The sequence below is a fragment of the Corylus avellana genome, chromosome 11, assembly GCF_965113065.1.
Source record: "Corylus avellana chromosome 11, dhCorAvel1.hap1.2, whole genome shotgun sequence".
Taxonomy (NCBI): domain Eukaryota; kingdom Viridiplantae; phylum Streptophyta; class Magnoliopsida; order Fagales; family Betulaceae; genus Corylus; species Corylus avellana.
Genome location: NC_142500.1, coordinates 1,955,152 through 1,975,204, shown reverse-complemented (window position 1 = coordinate 1,975,204; position 20,053 = coordinate 1,955,152). Strand labels below are relative to the sequence as shown.

The window sequence follows — 20,053 nt, the reverse complement described above, 5'->3', positions numbered from 1 at the left end:
TAATTAACCAGAACAAGATTATATATATATATATATATATAACGAATTATCTCTTCATTTGAAATGTAAAGTAATAATTAAGGTAAATGAAGTTTAGTCAAGTGCATAATAATTTTCATTACTCAAAATTTATATATAGAAGCTAGGTATTTTTTAGGATGGGTTATTATTACTGTTTGGTGGTATATATTGTTATAGAATTTTATTTTATTTTTAATCTTTTTTTCAAAAAATAAATAAATAAAGGAGACTTTCATTCTTTAGAGAATTAATAGCATATTGTTCTTCAAATGCAATGTCTTGAATACAATTGTTAGTTTCTTCTATCCAGACTTGTTCCTCTTCCAGATGCAAGGGTAGTGGTTCAATGGCATAAGGAAATTCCCAAGTAATTAGGTAAGTATTAGGATGTGGATTCAAATCTTTGCAATGGAAAATCCTCATGCCTGATTAGTATAAACCACCTTGATTCCTATTGATACCCTGATGGGGAGGACGGTTAAGATATGGCTCAGCCAGTCTTGAGGGTGCGCCTACAGTTTTCGCCGTCTAGGTCCCTCCTGAGCAGTCCTACAAGTTGGCGCTACTATGGCCACGCCCGAATAGGCACAATTGGTCTCCCCTTCTAACCTTTTTGGCTTAGAAAAAAAAAAAAAAACTATGTATCTTCAAGTAGCTGCCTATAATGACATCAATTCCCTCCTTCATTTTGCGAAGCCTTCACTACTTTGCAAAGTATCCTATAAGTATTCTACGTGTTAGGCCTCGTTTATTTAAGAGGAGTTTAAATTCACCTGTGAGGAGGAGTATTAGAATATTAATCTTTTTTTTTTTTTTTTTATCAACTTAAACTTTTAAAATAATTAGTGATTTAACATGGTCGATGATATATATCATTTTATTATGTCTCTCTAGTCCCTCTCTGGTGAGACGCTGAAGGGGGGAGGGATGGATTTTCCATCCCTCCCTCCTCCCCCATTTTTTGTTCTTTCTTTCCTTTCTTTGATGTGGTTTGATTTTGGAACCCAGCAGCAGCGACCAGATCCAGCAACAGCAACAACCGTCCCTTCCACCTTGTCTTTTGGCTTCTCCTTGCACTTGAATTTCATCAATATTTTGCTGGGAAACTTAGATCGGCTCCTTGTGTTGCCGATCTACTCTTTTGCCCCTCGCCCAATCCCGTATGCGCCACTACATGCTTCTCCTTGGTGCCATTGTGCCCTGTAGACATCAAACTTTTTCTCGTTTCTTTTTGACACGCACTGGAGTGTGGATTGTGTGGATCTCACGCACTTTGCGGGTGAGCCTCACGCGCCGGTTGTCCTCTACCATTTTCTTGCTGGATCTTGCCACTGTTGCTGGTTTTCTTTGTTTTGTTCTTGTTTTGTTGTGTTTTCCTGACTTTTGAACTGAGGAGGGATAGTTTTGGTGTGAGGAATTTGTTTCATGGCTGGGTCAATAAAGCTTGTTTTTTTAGGGATAAGACCTACCTATGTATTTAGATCTAGTCTGTTTAGAGCAAATCTGCCCCTTATCTGAAGTGTGTACATGGGTTAGATCGAAGGAGGTATATACGTTTTTTATTGTTAGATTTTCAGTGTATCTACGATGTTGTACTTTCATAGCTTTTAGCTATGTTTTTCTGTAAGAGCTTTATGCTCTATATCTCTTATTATGGAATGGAGATGAAAGAATTTCCTCCAAAAAAAAAAAAAAAAACATGGCCGATGACAAGTTTATCATTATAGTTTGAATATATCCTATGATATATAAGATTATAATATGTCCTAGGTGTCACTTCAATTTGAGAATAGTATGTCTTAGCTATCATTATGTAAGATGTATAGGTGCCTCTTACCACTCCAGAGACACACACACACACACACATATATATATATATATATATATATATATATATATATATATATATATATATATATTACATTTAATTGTGTATATAATGCCAAGTAGATAACATATTTATTCATCATTTAAATTTTTTAAATGACATAATATATTATGTACATTGTTAAATGTAATAAAATAAAATAAAATCATAATCATAAAATAATTCCACTCCATTTCACTACAATTGGAGAAGATTGGGATTCGAGGAGGAAGACTTGAGCAAAAATTATTTTAGAAACATACGTAAAACAGATTGAAAATTGAAAGATATTCCTAGGTATGTTAATTTAATGTTTTAGACTTCTCTAGCTAGTTATATTCTTCAATATTAAATGGTTTGTCTTGCAATTATATGTTGTTGACTTTTTTTTGGTTTGTACATGTAATACATTTCAATTGCATAGAGAAAAAAAAAAAAAAAAATCAATTTCTGTTTGAGAATATGATATATAGTTTTTAACAGTAGTCCATTTCAATAAATAAATAAATAATAGTCAAACTTTTGTTTACCATTTATTTGTTATAAGTTATTACCATTGATTAAAGTTGGCATTTGAAGAAATCCACATTCAATATAATAACCTTTTATGAATCGAGGATATTTATCTAAAGTTGCTTGACCGTACGTTGCTATGCCAATGTCTCATTTGGACAAGTTTTTTCTTTTTTTTTTTTTTTTTTTTTTAATTTATATGAAAAAGGTAGGAAATGGCGACCAGAGTGGCAATTCTACTTTTTCTTTTTTCCTAATCAAATTCAAGGAGAAAAAACGGGGAAAAGAGAACAATATAAAAACAGCAGTGTCACAAAAGAAAAAAATTACAGATACTATGAAGGGTTTGCCACTCTTAATTCTAAGTGAAGAGGATGCTTCCAAACACTTAGTGGAAAGTAGCTCATTTACCAACCAAGTGTGCCTGAAAATTTGCACATTTAGAGACCTTTAAAGCGATCCAATTTCCGAAAAGAGAGAGCCAGTGACAACAATATATGGTAGCACATGCAGGAAGAACCTAGAAGGTAAAAACAGCAATAAGACCCAAAGTGATTTACACTAATAAGACATGAAAATTCTCAACAGGAGGTCGTACCGGCACCCTTGTGGTCAATATATAATGACCAACTTACTAGTGAATTAACTCAAGGGACAAGTGAAAAAAGATCTGCAAGAGAGAGTACTATCATTCCTATTCATATGGGACCGAGTAACAATATTACATTTGCAATGTGTGGAAATTAATATATAAATATATAGCCGGCCCTTGGAACATATTTTTCCCTGATGTAAATTCATGTGGTTGATTTGCGTCCCCATGATTTGGATAAAGGAAGAAACCCAACCAACAAACAAACAAGGGTTATAATGAAAAAAGGCCCTCCTTAGAAGAGACCCCCCACTGCCGGTCTGAAAGGAAAACAAAAGAGAGTTTTGTCTGTTTATTCAGAAGCATGAGTTCTTTATGCAGAAACGCACGAGGGGGGTATCACCCATTTCATGTCTTTCAGTGGGACTTGCTTGTTTTCTTCTACATTTTCTTTCTGTCACACTCTCCACTGCAATTTCTTCATCTCCCTGCCACCTACATTTTCAATTGCCTTTGTTTTTATTGTGCCAAGCTAAACTGGGTGGCCCCCTCCATTGCTTCCAGACTTTATCATTTATCCATTTCTTCATTTTAAAAAAACACACTACTGTTCCAGACTTCCAGTTAATCAATTGTTTGTGTTCAACCCAAAAGAACAAGAACAAGAAGACTAAGATTCCTCCAAACGTGCGTTGACAGCATTGTGATGTAGAGCATCACTTAGATTGAAACTTGCAAAAAGTAAAAGGGTTGAAAATAAATTAAATAAATTTGCCTTTGACGTTTCAGACACACAATATATAAAATAGTTGCTTACTATGTAAGGGTGGGATTTGAAGCTGGTGTGTTTACTTATGTCATCATTAAGCAACTCCGATCCATATCTGTTCTAAAACGATAGGATCAGTTTCTCAGAACTAGAGGAGACTTTATATATACAAGCCTCTGACTTTACATTTCTTCTTTATTTTGTGCTTGTCAATGTACGGCAAGATCTCCCAAAAAAACCTTCAGACGTACGTAACTATATATATATATGAGGCATTGACTTTGCGTTGTAAACACCCATGGCACGACCATGACAAGCAAGCCATGCTGCTATTTTTATTTCACTCGGACACCGACAGGCATGGTCAACTCGAAGTGGAGGTGTGGTATATATATATATATATACACAAATACATATAACTCCTACATCAGTCATACACTCGATTCATGTTATATATATATGTGCGTGCGCCACATATTTCTTGTTGTTTATTTCTTTTATGAATCTGTCGCGTATTAGAAGTTGATTGCGGCTTGGTCACACTTTGAAAGAGTTAAAATTATCATATGATGACGATGATGAATAGCTAAAAGATAAAATGTGGTGACACTTCATATCCATGGATGTGTTCAAATATATTATGGGATTTGATTATCATTGATTGTAATTTCTTATAATTAATCAGAATTTCTAGCAAGATGTGCATGGGGGAGGCATGTCATGAGCCATGATGAGTGAAGAAAGTGACTTGATTTGGTCCTCTGGGTTGATCTAAAACACAGGATATATTGTTGCGGCATTCTGATTATCCGTGCACTTTCCCAACATTGTCTGGTAATTAACTGGCATGTGTACTGTTCCGAGGTCCCTGGACAAACATTTTATCGTCTGGTCGTAACTGGTGTGTGTACTGTTGAGTACATATGTGAGTGAAAAATTAATAGAATTCTACATTGTAAATATATAAGAAATGTGAGTGGCTAATATAGCATTGTTAGGCCTAAACCCATGAGCTTAAGCTTTTAGGTTGTGTGGTATCTCAACATAGTATATTATGAGCTTACAAAAAGACTCTCCAAAGGTATTAATCTCCCAACAATTGGTATCAAAGCCAAGTTTAGTTTCCTGGATGGGTATCTAGAACGCGTATGGTTTGGAGTTCTGCCAGCTCCTGCAACTCTTGTACGTGTAAAACTCTTGAAAATATAAAAAGACTCATAAGCGAGGGGGAATTGGTCCAATATTGTGATGATGGACTCACACATAAAAGGGAGATTGTTGAGTATATGTCTGAGTTAAAAATTAATAGAATCACACATGGAGAATATATAAGAAATGTGAGTAGTTAATATAGCATTGTTGGGCCCAAACCTAGCTATGAGCTTAATCACTCCCCAAATGTATTAATCTCGCAACATGTAAGGATGTAATAACAAAATCAGAATTTTGGTTGCGGTGGCCACGTTTTCTCAATCTTGTAGCAGTCATTCAATGACTTGTAGAAGAATTTTCTAAGACTATTTTATCAATTTTTTCAGTGTGTTTTGCAAGAAACTACAATAATTCAAGAAAACTTCCTTAATCACTAGAATTTTTTTATTCATCACAGACAAAATATTTATCCATGTTATAAAAAGTGAATACAATATTGATACATTCAAACGAGTTTTATATTTCCCTTCATGTTGATCTGATTGTTTGTCAAAAAAAAGTTATGATGCTTTGTTTTTTTGTTTAACTAAGCTTCATATTTTTTTTCAAACTTGATTATATGCACTATTGTGGAGTCCCCACATGACTATAACTTCTCTCTCTTTTTTCAACTTCTAATTAATCATTCAGTAACAAACGAGTCTTCACCTGCAGCTTGATCTTCAGTACTGTTTAGTTTGAAGATATAATAGTATAAGCTTTTGAAATGATTTATTCCAAGCAGTTGGCAAATTCTTAGAATTAGGGTGGATTAAAATGATGCCATATATTTCAAATTCTCGTTAGGAAAAATTATGATTAACTTTTTGACAATATTGTCCTTTTGGCAAATATGCTCTTCGAATTTGATCTTTATCATTAGGTTGATAAATTTTTTTTTCTTTTTTTTCTTTTTAAACAAAAATCTTCTAGCATAGTCTATCAATTGGTCCACATCTACTCAATTTGAGACTTTTTTCAATGCAGATTGGGCAAATTAAAGTGCCCCGATAATCATCGATCAACCAGTGGATACTGTGTCTAACTTGGCATTAATCTAATTTCATGGAGTTCTAGCTAGTAAACAACCTAGCTACTATGGCTTATTCAAGTACCGAGGAAGAGTACAAATCCCTTGCTAACACTATTGCTAAAACTCTTTGGGTACAATCCTTACTATGTGATCTCGGTATAGTTCTTCCACAGTATCCCAACTTTTTGGTGAGACAATATAATATTGGAGCTACGTACTGAACAGCCAATCTAGACTTTCATGCTAGAACCAATTAAAGCACATAGAGATTGATTTCCATTTCATCAAAGACGAGCTTACCGACATTTTTACAAAACCAATTGTCATTGGTTGTTTTCATTCCTTTAGTTCCAAGCTCAACGTATGCTCGATCATCCGATTCATCCCCATTGAGAGGGTGTGTATGTTAGCTATAGATACTGATAACGATAGAATGTCTAGCTCATGCAATTCAATTGACAAAGTCTAGGAGAATTCAAATTCTCTACGGTTAGCAAGCAAGCAATTTAATTAAATATATATCTTTAACTCAATTATCACTTCAAATATATATATATATATATATATATATATATATATATATATATATATATATATATAAAAGTCTCTTATAAACTAACGTGTTAGTCCACCACAACTACTAAATAATTAAGATAATGCCTCATTAGTTTGTAAATTCACGTGTTAACACTCAACAATCAAATTCAATTGTGCATTAACTGCTAATAAAGTTAGTTTAATTATAAAGAAAAAATATATATATATATATATATATAATGGGTCATTATCCAAACTTATAAGAGTTGGGACCCCCCGCAATGAGAAACAAGCGAGTGGCCCAATCAAACTTGTTGAATTGCCACCTCTTAGGGAAGTCCGTGATCCTAATTCCTATAGCACCATGGTCGTGCTGTCGAATCAATACGATGTACACATTTTGAGCAATATGATGAACAGAACAACCGTGGTCCTCTTGGAGCACTAACATATTCGATGGATGTCTCCTGCGGCTTTCAGATCATGAGACTCATGACCAACTGGTCACCTCTTGCTTGCTTTTAGGACAGCTCAAAAATATCCAATTGGTGTTGGCTCAAAAACAAACTTTTTTCTGTGGAAGAGTCATAGAAAACAGTGATTAATTCAATCGTTATATATATATAGATCCAGCTAGCTCTCTAAACACTAAAGAGGTGATCATCAAGATATATATATATCTATATATATGGTTAATTTGGTACAAAAATAGTAGGGCAGGATTGAGGAAAGAAACAGAAAGAAAACATAGACATTGGAGACAACATGATTTGTGAGCATGATGCTTCTCACATGGCTACCCTTTCCAGCAAGCACCCCCATTCTTTCCATCTTTGACTTTCTACCCTTTTGTCCCCTTATCTAATAAACCCCCTTTCTTTTCACTTCTTGTCATTCTTTCATAACACCCAACAGCACGACCACCACCCAAAACCAGTCCATCATGCCTATTTTCCTTTTGTCATGAAATACACACTAGTGTAGCCTAAGTTTGAGCACAGGGGTGGCCTTGTCTACCTTCTGAGCAACAACACGCATATTTCTCACACTTTTCACATATTCCTCCCTGAAACTCTGCGTGCATAGGGCTTTGTTCCATGATTTCTCCCTCAACTCCCCTCTACTTTTTCACTCTCTCTCATTTTTGGCTTCACATGCATCCATCTGCACATGGCTTTTGTGTGCCATCGATCCTCTAGCTATATTTCTAGCATGTTAGGTTTAGCTCTCACTTGCTTACCCATCATTCCCTACCCCTTCCTAGGCCGACAATGGGTCCATTCTAGATGTGGGTGATTAATTAATTCATAATATATATATATATATATGGTACGTGAAAGAAATTAAAGATTAAAACATGCAGATCGACATGCCTTGTGTTGTGTTGTGTTGTGTGGATAAGCCTACTTAAATTTACTTTGCAATTATGCTTCTGGGCATGCATCTTGATTCTGTAGGGTATCCGCTATACCTCGATCGATCTTGTAGGGTTTTTTAAGGCTGATATTTTATGTGGGGGGACCGATATGGGAATGAGGCTACAAGGTTAATTTCTCAGAGAGCCGGCCCTTTGGGACCAGAAACAGATTTTTTAAGTCTAGTGAGTTGAAAACCAATCGGATTCCATCCAAGCAATATATACATGAGTTGGGGCTACGCTTGTTTGGGTTTAACGTGTACCATTAATGTGTTTTGGTTTTTTCAATTCCTACGTACCACAGGTAAAGTCCAAACTTCATGCAATCATATATATACACCTTTTTCTTAAATGCAGACAATTTAGTCTCTATATTCAAATTCTATCAAAACACTTGGTGGGCCGAATTCTATTAAATGTTCACGTCAGTACCAATAAAATGATAATATATGTTACTCTTAATATAAAAAATAAAATAAAAAATTGATTTATGACTTTTATATATATGCATATTTTTAGGTAATAGTAAGAATTTAATAATGCATATTTATATCAACCATATTGTTTGAGTTATTTTCTTTATTTCATTTCTGACTAAATAAAACCTATTCATTTTAAGTTTTTTAAAATAAAATATTTTTTTACTTTTATGAGTAATTCTAGGTTGCCTACTTGTATCCTACTAAGAATGATGTTGCTATTAAAATCACCATTTGATCAAAATTCAATAATGATCAATCAAAAGTCCAATAGTGATTTTAATAGCCACATCATTCTTAGTATGACTCAAGTAGGTCACCTTGAATTTCTCAACTTTTATATACATATTTTTAGGTAATAGTAAGTATTTAATAATGCGTATTTATTCAAGGTCAATCATACTACTAAACCAAGTATACTGTATACACTGTTTGATTTATTTTCTTTATTTTGTCTCTGGCCAAAAAAATATATATTCATTTTAGTTTTTTGTGGAGTAAAATAATATTCATAACTTTTATATGTAGGTAACAATAAGTATAATAATGAATATTTACTAAAGGTCAATCATATATACTACTATACCAAGCATATTGTATACACTGTTTGATTTTTTTTTTTTTTTTTTTTCATCTCTAACCAAATAAAACCTATTCAAATACATTTGTCAAAATCTCTAGGGTTTGCTCTCTCTAGTGAGATTTGAGAAGCCATGAGAGGAGGGAGCCAAGCTTCCTCCCTTCTACTCCCTAGCTTCTTCCCATCCCCTTCCTCTTCTCGCCTCTTTGGAAGTCTTTCTATCTAGCTGCATCTTTTAAGGTCCGACTTTGCGTCATTGGAATATATATATATACATATATTCGTCAAACACTAGAAATTATCAAGATAAAAGATGGCTTGATTCATATATATAGCCGATGTGTCAAAGAGAAACTCACTTTTAATTTGTGATATTCTTTGAAAGCTCACAAAATAATATTAATTACACACACACACAACTTGTAAATTACGAAATGCACTAATTTAACTTATTAATCCCAGTTTCTTAATTAATATTTTTTCGAAGTTTTTAACATTACTAATTATCTATTCAAAAAAATTTTAAAAAAAATGTTACACATTTCCATTCTCATGCTCGTAAATGTATATTTCCTAATATCGCAGTTAAAAATTTCATGATACCAATCTTTCTCTCTCTCTCTCTCTCTCTCTCTCTCTCTATATATATATATATATATATATGAATTTGAGCTTTATGATCAGATAGGAGTGAGATGAGCTAAAATTCAATATTTATATATAGGTGTTCCACGCCACCAATTATATATCCGGGGTCATCTAGGATTTGGACCAGACTACAACACTCTGTTTTTGGCCCAATAGATATCTTCTTACCCTTCACAACCTCTGCACGCTAGGTTGGCATGCATATGGCTTCAGGATTTGGCCATAATGCCACTCATATGCCATACAGATTTACTAACATTATTATACACAATCAGCTCATATATATATATATAATGTAAAAGTAAGTGACAAAGTTTTCTCTAAATTGACATGTGTTCAAAATGCATGTGATTTTCAAGACATCAATTTAATAATCTGAATACAATTTGAATAAAAACTTTATTCAGGTGCAAATAGGAATTAAAAATTAAAATTAAAAATTAAAAATTAAAAATAAAATTAAAAAAAAAGGAGAGTAAATTGCCAAATAAATAATTGGGCCTCTATACAACATAGCGGCCTTATAGTTTAACGTGGACCAAACTGAAGATCTCACCAGATACCCACTTCTACGCCGAATCAGCGCATTCAGTGGATCAGGCGGGCTCAAGGCCTAAGGTTGTCAAAGAGATCCATGGGTTCAAAGACGCCCATGACTAACCTTAACCAACCTTCAATGGGACTGTTTGTGTCTATTGCTTTGTAAAGCTGGGCCTTTCTTTCATCATCTTCTTTTATTCTGTTTTCCTTCTCAGCTATCGTCTATATCTCCTTCAAATTAAAGATTGCGTCAATGTTCTCCCAGATCATTTAAATTTGTTGATGTCTCTTCTAAAGCCCAGCCAAAAAAAAAAAATCAGTAAGAAAAAAATACCTCTAAAAAAAAGGGAGGCTAGATTATGTAGTTGAGCAACTCCTTTTGGTCGGCCTAAGAATAGTTCGGCCAACCCCTTTGGTCATATCTGGGGATAGCTGAGGTTGCCGAATGTTACGATCTTAGTTCCTTTGGTTGCCGAATGTTACGATTTTAGTATCCCACATGAAGTTTTTGGGTACTTTTTCTTTGCAAGCTAATTTTTAATGGCGAATTCTACCCAAAATTCATATCAGCGAATCACTCTCAAATGGCTAGAGAGTGATTCTGCCACCCTTTTCTACCATATGTTGTGTATAACCACCCAAGGCAACTTAGGCAAGTATGTTGTAATATGTTACTATCCTAAAAATAAAGGATTTAATTAAATAAGTATCCAACAGCTTTGAGAGTTTGGGATCAATAGTTACACCCTTGACAGATTCAAACCCAATTAGAGACGTTGGTTTTGTGTCGATTAATTAAGAAGAAAAAAAAAAAAATTCAAGGACCTCGCTTTCCCTTAAACCTAACCATCCTTGATCCATACCATACCCAGATGCATTCTGATATAAATAACCTATGATCTTTCTCAGGCTTTGAAGAGGAAGAGCCATGATTTTGAAGCCAGGTACGAAATCTATTCTCCATGTTTTCTTCAGTTTTATAATTATTCTTGTCTTGTGTAAAAGATTCCAGCATGGTTGCAGAAGTACCTCTAGAACCCTTAAAAAGTCAAAGAGAAAGACAGACACAGAGAGAGAGAGAGAGAGAGAGAGAGAGAGAGCTGAGAAGGGTACGAGCCTAGCTACGAGGGCTAGCTAGCACCATATGGTGTAAGCAAACATGGAAATGGCTCTGATGCGGTCCAGTTTGCAATGAAAACTCTTTCAAAAATCAAAACTGGATGTATGTGGTGGGGATTGGAATATGTCACCAACGGTAAAGAAGTCAATGGATGGATGGGCTCTGTAACTAAGTGTACGGCCATCCCCTATAGAGTTTGGTTGGCAACCCGTCACCTTCTCATCTCTTCTCATATCCCTTTCCCATGCCTTAAAAAGGAGTAAACGACACCTCTTTGAGAGACACCTCTCTGACAAAACTATCCTTTAATATCTTTAATGTATTTATTTGAATATATGATTGAAACTAATTTAGTGGCTCTGATTAACAAAATAGAAAATTCCAATTTTTTATAATGTTACATTACATTTTAATTCAATTTTATGATTTTATGAAAAAAGAAGATATAGTTTGGATGGTTAGGTATTGTGAGAGATGCGCGCAACGGTTTTAATTTGAGTCGTTCATTTAAAAATAAATAACTTAAAACGGTCACGTCATCCAAAAAAAAAAAGAATTGCGTATCATTTTTACATGTTGTCTTACTTACATCTTCGCTCATCGTTGCCTCTCTTTCAACTCCTTTACTATCTCCCAACCTCTTTGCGAAGAGTGGGCGAATCACCTCCAATAGCCATCCTATTTGCCATAAAGGCTGACTCAAAGCCTAATTGGAGGTGCCCGAATCACCCATTTGCCTAGTAAGGGCAATATAAGTGTACAACCAACCACCTTCTTTAACCAATTGGCCGGAAATGCCTATAACCACCCCTTTAGCAACTGAATTGAGATCCCCTTCAATTTGGGATAAATTGGAGATTCTCCAATTGTTAATCATGGTCCTTCATTTTATATCCAATGGTATATAAAATGCCAGCTGCTTTTGTATCATCGAGGCATTAAATGTTGGCTTTTGTTTTTTCGATGTTTAAATGATTTTATAGACCATTGAATTTAAAATAAAATGTCACGATTAACGATTGGAAAATCTTCAATTTCTCTTCAATTTGAGGGGATCCGGATCCCTAGTAACTAGGGCTAGTCCATCCCTGAAGGCCCTTCTATTATTGGGAATGGTTCCACTGAGGGGTGCCAAACAACCCTTTTGGCCATTATGAATAATTTAGCCGCCCTCAAATGTCAATTTAGGATGGTCGAAATCACTGCATGATGGGACGACAATGGGGAGGTGGTAAGATAAGAGCTTAGCAGTGGTGGGCAAGGGGCCTATGACTTTGAGGGGTATAGGTGACTGTGTGGAGAGCTGAGACAACCAATGAGATTGAAAGAAAAACAAAAATTATGGATGACAAGGTGATTTCTAGATCATTCATTCACGTTAAATGAACAGCAAATTTGAAGTAGTTCACCCCGTGGTATAGGTATTACAAGTGATTTAAATCAGTTTCACACCAAGTCTATGAGGGAGTAGATTTAATCATAATAAGATAAGAGTTCATTTTCTCTATAAACTCTATCTATTATACTTTCTCTCTACAAATACACTAGTCACTTAATCATTGGAGGTTTCCCGCCCGTCTCTACTCTAGTGGTTGTTTTCTTGCCTTGTAAGTGGTCCGTCAGCCAGTCCAATCGTCTGAAAATTTGCTTTTTATAGTTCTAATCTCTAATTTATTACTAACATTAACATAAGTAATGACTTAAAATTTATTGAGCATACGTAAATGCTTCTTTTTTTTCTTTTTTTCTTTTTTTTATAAGAAAATGGCGATCTCATTCATAAAAACAAAGTCGTAGCTCTACATAACAAGAGCTAAACACTCTAAATTGATTAAGTCAAAAATACAATTGGGGATCTCCTCAAACCAAACCCTATCAGAAAACTTGTTGGCTGCCTCCTTTGCTAGTTTATACGCCGCCATATTTGAATCTCTCTTGACATGGCGCACCTCCCATCTTCTGAACTCTTTTAAGACTACCTTAGCATCGTCAATAACCTACCCATAACTACAACAGCTTGACTCCGTCCCTGAAAGGGCCCGAACCACATGCTCATTATACATTTTTTTAAGCCATTATGTTTAAGTAGAGGCTTAAAGATGATTCAATATTATTTACTCTTTTATTTATGACCCATCACTAAAAACATTATGGCTTCATTTGTTAAAATTTTTGCTTTTTTGTCTTTTATTTTTATTTTTAAAATTAAAAATATTAACAAACAACCTAAATACAAAACGCACCTAAAAATACAAACATATTTTTTTCACATTTATGTCGCATCAAAATACTTTTTCAAACCTTAAAAAAAAAAAAAAAAAAAAAAAAATCACTTGTTCTTTTCAAGAAATCACAGAAGAAGACAACAAAACGGAACAAATATTTATTTACCTAAGGCAATAGGGGAAATAAAAAAACAAAACAAAAAGAAACAAAGAAAAGCACCGTAGTAAAAAGTTGAACACGTCATAGACTCATATATAGCCATTTCCGTAATAATGAAGTGAAGCAAGGGCAATCTCTCCGCCTGCCATTTTTGACGACCTTAAGCTAATAGGTCCGCGGGTCCGTACACAATGATGCAAGCCTGCCCGAGTGCCATACCAATTCGTCAAAGCTATATTGGAGTAGCATTTCTGTAAATACTCCAAATTTGTGACCTGAATTCGGATATGGCCTCTGAAGGGCGCAAGATGCGCGAAGTTTGTGGCAGAGCAGCCAGAGAGCCAGCTAAGGAAACTAGATCGGGAATCAAATCCAAAGTACAGATTTACCCCCCTCCTTGTGCTTTCACACTCATGCATATGATCGCAAACAGTGACTTGAATAAGGACAGATTGTTTTCTTTCTGTCCGCCAAGCCTCACCAAAGTACTGAAGCAAGCAAGAGTTTTCTTTTACTTTACTTTAATATATCTTCTTCTTTTTTTAAAAAAAAAAGTATACTTTAATATATCAATTTTTAAATAAAAATAAATTGAACAATTAATTTAATTGACTTATGATAATACACTCTCAATTTTATTTTTATTTTTTTTAAATTATAATAAGAGTTGTATCCCTAGGTTAAAGCTTAACGATCAGGCTTAGGTGTTGTAATTTTTTTTATTGTAATTCTTTGAAGGGTTGAGCTTCAATTTTCAATATTCTATGAGAAAGATAGAGAAATGAAAATTGAATCTCGACCATTAAAAAAGTTACAGCATAAATGCCGTAAAAAAAAAAAAATTACACCACCTAAGCCAAATTCGAACCTTAAAAATTTAATCAACAATGAGGCAATAAGTGGGTAAGGTGACTTGTTCCTTCTAATTAGAATTGATGTGAAAGGTCAATAAATAGGAGATGGGATGAAATGTATGTGGGGATTATGTGTTGATATAGTTCATAGAGGAGGGAGATATGTTAATGGTAAAAAAAAATTAAGTAACTAAATTTGATATTTAATTATTTATTGGTTTTTTTTTTTTTTTTTGACATGTCCACACAAGGGAAGGGGAAAGGAGAAATTCGAACTAGTGACCTCCGCTTCATAAGACGAGGTTCACAGCCGATTGAGCTACCTATTGGTTGACATGATAAGTTACACACGTAATAAAAATTGTCGTACCATTAACAACACTCTAACTTTGATTAATTTATATTATAATTAAATACAAAAAATTATTATCTTTTGCAAAAGCTAACCTTACCCTCCTTTCTCTTCCCCTCCTAAGCTCAAAGTACTACAATAATCCTCAGCTATTTTCTCCTGTTTTTTGTTTTTTTTTTACCTCTTTATCATCCGATTTCTCTTGTTGAATAATATTTGTCTTTGATTGTTCCAAGTTCATTTTCTTATTGAATTTGCTAGGTTTTGGCATTGGGCATCAATTTTCTTATTAAGTTAATGAGGTGGGAGAGAGGTCGAGCCGAAAATTTTGTATAGGACGAAATAGTGACCAACATGTTATCTATGTCAAAGTATGCGTAGATAGAGTTATGTTAGAAGGAAGGCCTGTATTTTTCTTGTGTTCTCCCAATATTGATGCCGATTTTTTTTTTTTTTTTTTTGAAAAAAGGTATATTCATTCTCATTTTTAAAATTAGAGGGATAAAGCAGATTGCTCTATGAGAAGAATATCACTGATACATTCAAGTGGTTCCTCTAGCCACGTGTTATCCATGACCTACCTAATGGCCAGCTTAGCTAGCCTATGAGCGGCCAAATTGCCCTCACGGCCCACATAACCAACCTTCTACTGAGGAAAAGCTTGGAGAGTAGATCGCATGTCCTCCACCAGGTGCCCCACTTTACTCCAGTTTCAATCCATGGAATTCACCGCTTCCACCACAAGCTTCGCATCGCCTTTGACATAAATCTATAGTAAACTCAAAATTTATTTGATCAAAATTCAATAATCATATATCACAAATTTAATTGTAATTTTAAAATTTACTTTAAGTTTGAGAGAACACAAAGAGGACGTGAGACGTCCTTCTACCATTACCGGGTGGATATGGAAGCAAACTTTGAATTGTAGGGATAAAGAAAAAGATGATGAAACACTCTTTTTGAGAGAATTAGTTCATTAATCTAAAAAAATAAGTTTTTATATTAATCTAAATACTCTACTGGCTCACACCTTTGTGGGGTTGTGGTGACGGGCTCGCCTTCCCAGGCAGTAGCTATGGCTCAAATCGGACATTCCACAGCGGGTGGGAACCCCGATGGTAACGCCCAAGGGAGAAAACTACACTGGTCGCCCCTTCCCACCTTTTTGATTAACAAAAAAAAAAAAAAAAAAAAAAAACCAATTACTTGAGCCATCATGACAAAGGACCATGTAGCCTTTTTCCTCCAAAGTTGAACTTTCTATCCTTCAAGGTGCCAACTTGGGGCTTAACAACCTTATCATTTGAGGTATGGTCATGTTTGTCACCGATTTTGTTTTTTATTCTCAAGTCAAAGACATTAGCAAATAATCCTAAACACAAAAGTTAGTACTTTTATGTTAGATCAGAACAATTTTTTTAAATTAAAAACAAAAAACACATCTAAAACACATCGGATGAATTGGTTTTGGCTAAGATAACCAAAATGGTGTGCTTCTTTGTCATTTATAGAACTGTACATTTGAAGAGCAAGCAATCTTAGTACAAAACATTATAAAAACATATTTTCACCTAATACAAATCACATCGTAACATAACATAACTCATATAACACGTTAACAATCATACTCTGACTCTTGGTCGTTTAACAAAATGAACTGTGATTTGTACTTTGATTAATTAATTAATTAATTTTTGTTGATAATCAGCAACCAAGAAAACAATAACAGAGTACGATAAGATAAAGAAAGACTGAGCACTGGTAAAAGTACGTCCATAGCATAAGAACCTTTATTATCGTCTTTAAGCTGCATTTCAGAGTCGCAGAGAAAAGGCTAGAGAGAAAATTGACAAGAGAGCTGAATTAGTGCCCAAATAATTCAAAGAAGCATTGAAGCAGAACAGTAAAAAGGAATTCTGAAAATCACTGTTAGATGCTGCCACAAACGAAAGATCTTTCCAAACCCCAAGAGAGAGAGATAGAGAGAGAGAAAGTGGGGGCTTAGAGTTACAGGCGCCTCAGCCATTTATCAACTGGGCACAGAGGATAACAATGGATTCAGGAAAAAGCTATCTCTCATTGGCTCTGCTTTAATGGTGGAACAGAGATATGTGCACATGCAGAGGCATATGATTTGTTTCTCTTTACATGCCATAAACCCCATCCACATCCGGTTTCTTTAAGCGCTACAGTACAGCCTACAGAGAGTAATATTGCTGCAATGGAAAATGAAATGATAGGGTTCCATTTATTTGCTAGGGTTTAAAGAGAAGTGGAGGGAGCGAAACTGTTAAAGAGAAAAGATAAAAAGTTGCTAAGAAAATAGAAAAAAAAAAAAAAAGAAAAAAGGAAAAAGGAAAATAGATAAAAAGTTGGTTTGCAAAGAGAAGCATCCATATTATGGTGCATATAAAAATATGTAAGGCTTCACGAGATTGTCAGAGGCTGAGGACACTGAGGTATCTTTCCTTTTGAGGACACGTCGCTCCAGAAAGTAATAAGAGAGGGAGACAGACAGAAAGAGAGAGAGTTTTCACTATTTGCCTTTGCTGATCTTTTTTTATCTTTGAAAATTGCAAGCTTTTTCTCAGTTTCTGATTGGGGAGTTTCATCCGAGCGTTTCTTTTGCTTTCTTTCTTTCTTCCTTTTTTTTTTTTAATATTTTTTTAAGGTGCTTTGCATTTAAGAATCTGATTCTATCTACTGGGTTACTCACTCTGTGTGTGATTATTTTACTATAAGTTCACTTTATTGTAACTTCCCCTTAAGTTCCTCTAATATATTTTCTTTATATTTTATTTCTAAATCCCCTGCACGTTCCAGCGACAGGATTTTGTCATGTAATGCAGATTTTCACGAGGGCTGTACAGAGTATATTTCAAAAATGAAAAGAAAATCAAAATCCCACTGAGCTTTTTATTTGTTTTAGACTTTTAGTAGCAACAATTTTCTATTTTTACATTCATCGACGGTTTCTTTAAACATTTTCTTCTTTAACCACTCTCTTTCGCCACTTTTCGCAACATGGAAAGAGCCTAGGATTGTGAGCTGTAAGCCTGCATCAGCTTTTTTCTCTTAAAAACTTTTTAACTTGGTCTTTTTTTCTTTTTTAATCGATTTCACTCTTGAGCCATTCTTTCTCTCTGTAAGACTCTAACGTTTCTTGGGTTCTCTCGCTCTTCCATTCAGAGAAAATGGGCAGGGCGACAAGATGGCTTAAGAGCTTGTTCGGGATAAAGAAAGACAAAGAGAATTCCAATTCCAGTGACCGGAAAGACAAGAAACGGTGTAGTTTGGGCGACTCCGGCAGAGACTCTACGGGCTTGTGTCATAATCCGACGACCATACCACCTAACATATCGCTTGCAGAGGCTGCTTGGTTAAAGTCATACTACACAGAATCAGAGAAGGAGCAGAACAAGCACGCAATTGCTGTAGCGGCAGCCACGGCGGCGGCGGCTGACGCTGCAGTGGCTGCTGCGCAGGCGGCGGTGGCTGTTGTCAGGCTTACAAGCCATGGAAGAGATACTATGTTTGGTGGTGGACATGAGAGGTGGGCTGCTGCGAAGATTCAGGCCGTCTTCAGGGGATATTTGGTAAGTGGGTCTTCGCTAATCGTGTGCTTTGAATTAGTAGTTTTAGTTTTAGCAACTTTTCTTGGGAATTTGTGTAGACTGGGTTGTTCATCTTTATGAATTTTTGACTCAGTTGAACAAAATTCACAGAAAAATAAAGGAAAAACCAAATGGGTTTTACTTAGATCTTAGTTTGTTGCTAAAAAACATGGCTTTGCTTTACTATTCATTTACAGTAGCTTTGTTTTAGAAATGGAAGGTCCTGAGAACGCTCAGTTTTCTGCTTTTGCAATCTGTTTGGATATCTGTAAATTGAAATTTGTTTTCTTGGATTTTGGATTCTGAGCAGGCCAGAAAAGCCCTGAGAGCACTTAAAGGACTGGTGAAGTTACAGGCACTTGTTAGAGGCTATTTAGTGCGCAAGCAGGCCACTGCAACTCTTCACAGTATGCAGGCACTTATTAGAGCTCAAGCCACGGTTCGGTCCCAGAAAGCTCGCGGGCGCATCAACAAAGAAACTAATAGATTTGAAATCCGAGCACGAAAATCCATGGTAATTAAAATTTAAAAACCACAAAGTTTCAATAATGTTAAAAAGAAAAAGCCAAATAGTACAGTTTCTTTGCATAGCATTTATATCTCATAGTTCTTCATTACTCTTTTAACATTGCAGGAAAGATTTGATGACACTAGAAGCGAGCACGCAGCTCCAATCCACAGCAGAAGGCTATCGGCTTCATTGGACACCACCATTAACTCCATTGACGAGAGCCCAAAAATCGTGGAGGTCGATACCGGCAGGCCTAAATCAAGATCTCGCCGAACAAACACTTCAATTTCAGATTTCGGCGATGACCCACCTTATCAAACACTCTCTTCTCCACTCCATACATGTCGCTTTCCCGGCCGCTTATCGATTCCGGATTGCCGGAACTTCCAAGACCATGATTGGGGCTTAACCGGCGAGGAATGTAGGTTGATCTCCACCGCACAAAGCACCCCGCGCTTCGTGAACTCCATTAATTCACCTGTCACACCTGCAAAGAGTGTTTGCGCCGATAACTCCTTCCGGGGATACGGGAATTTTCCCAACTATATGGCTAATACTCAGTCTTTTAGAGCGAAGTTGAGATCCTATAGCGCTCCTAAGCAAAGGCCTGAGCCGGCGCCGAAGAAAAGGCTTTCCCTTCATGAAATGATGGAGTCGAGGAGTAGCCTGAGCGGCGTTCGGATGCAACGGTCGTGTTCACAGGTCCAGGAAGCCATTAGCTTCAAGAATGCTGTAATGGGGAAGCTAGAGAGATCCTCAGAGTTCCGTCAGAGAGCCAGAGAGATATTATTTGCAGAGGAGGTGGTGAATGTAAGTAAGAGCTAGAGAACGAGATAGACAGAGGGCTGCTGCTATCATTGCAATTCTGATGTTTTCTTCACTGTCTATAGCTCTTGGACTTTTTAGATGGTAATTGAGATAAAATAGTTTGATAGAAGAGAAGAAAAAGTGTGTAGAATTTATAAATATGATCCTAATTAGATGTCCATTGTGTTGGATTCATATGTTGGTACTTTGTCATGGAATC

At 35.5% G+C, this 20,053-nt stretch overlaps 1 protein-coding gene across 1 annotated transcript; it reads left to right on the top strand.

The window, feature by feature from the left end:
* The first annotated feature begins 17,549 nt into the window (after nucleotides 1–17,549).
* LOC132165696 (protein IQ-domain 26) lies at nucleotides 17,550–20,028 on the top strand. The gene is given in 4 exon segments (XM_059576355.2): nucleotides 17,550–18,497; nucleotides 18,826–19,029; nucleotides 19,150–19,791; nucleotides 19,793–20,028. Coding segments are annotated over 4 exon segments (1,290 nt in total). The 5' UTR covers nucleotides 17,550–18,095; the 3' UTR covers nucleotides 19,835–20,028.
* Nucleotides 20,029–20,053: the final 25 nt, after the last annotated feature.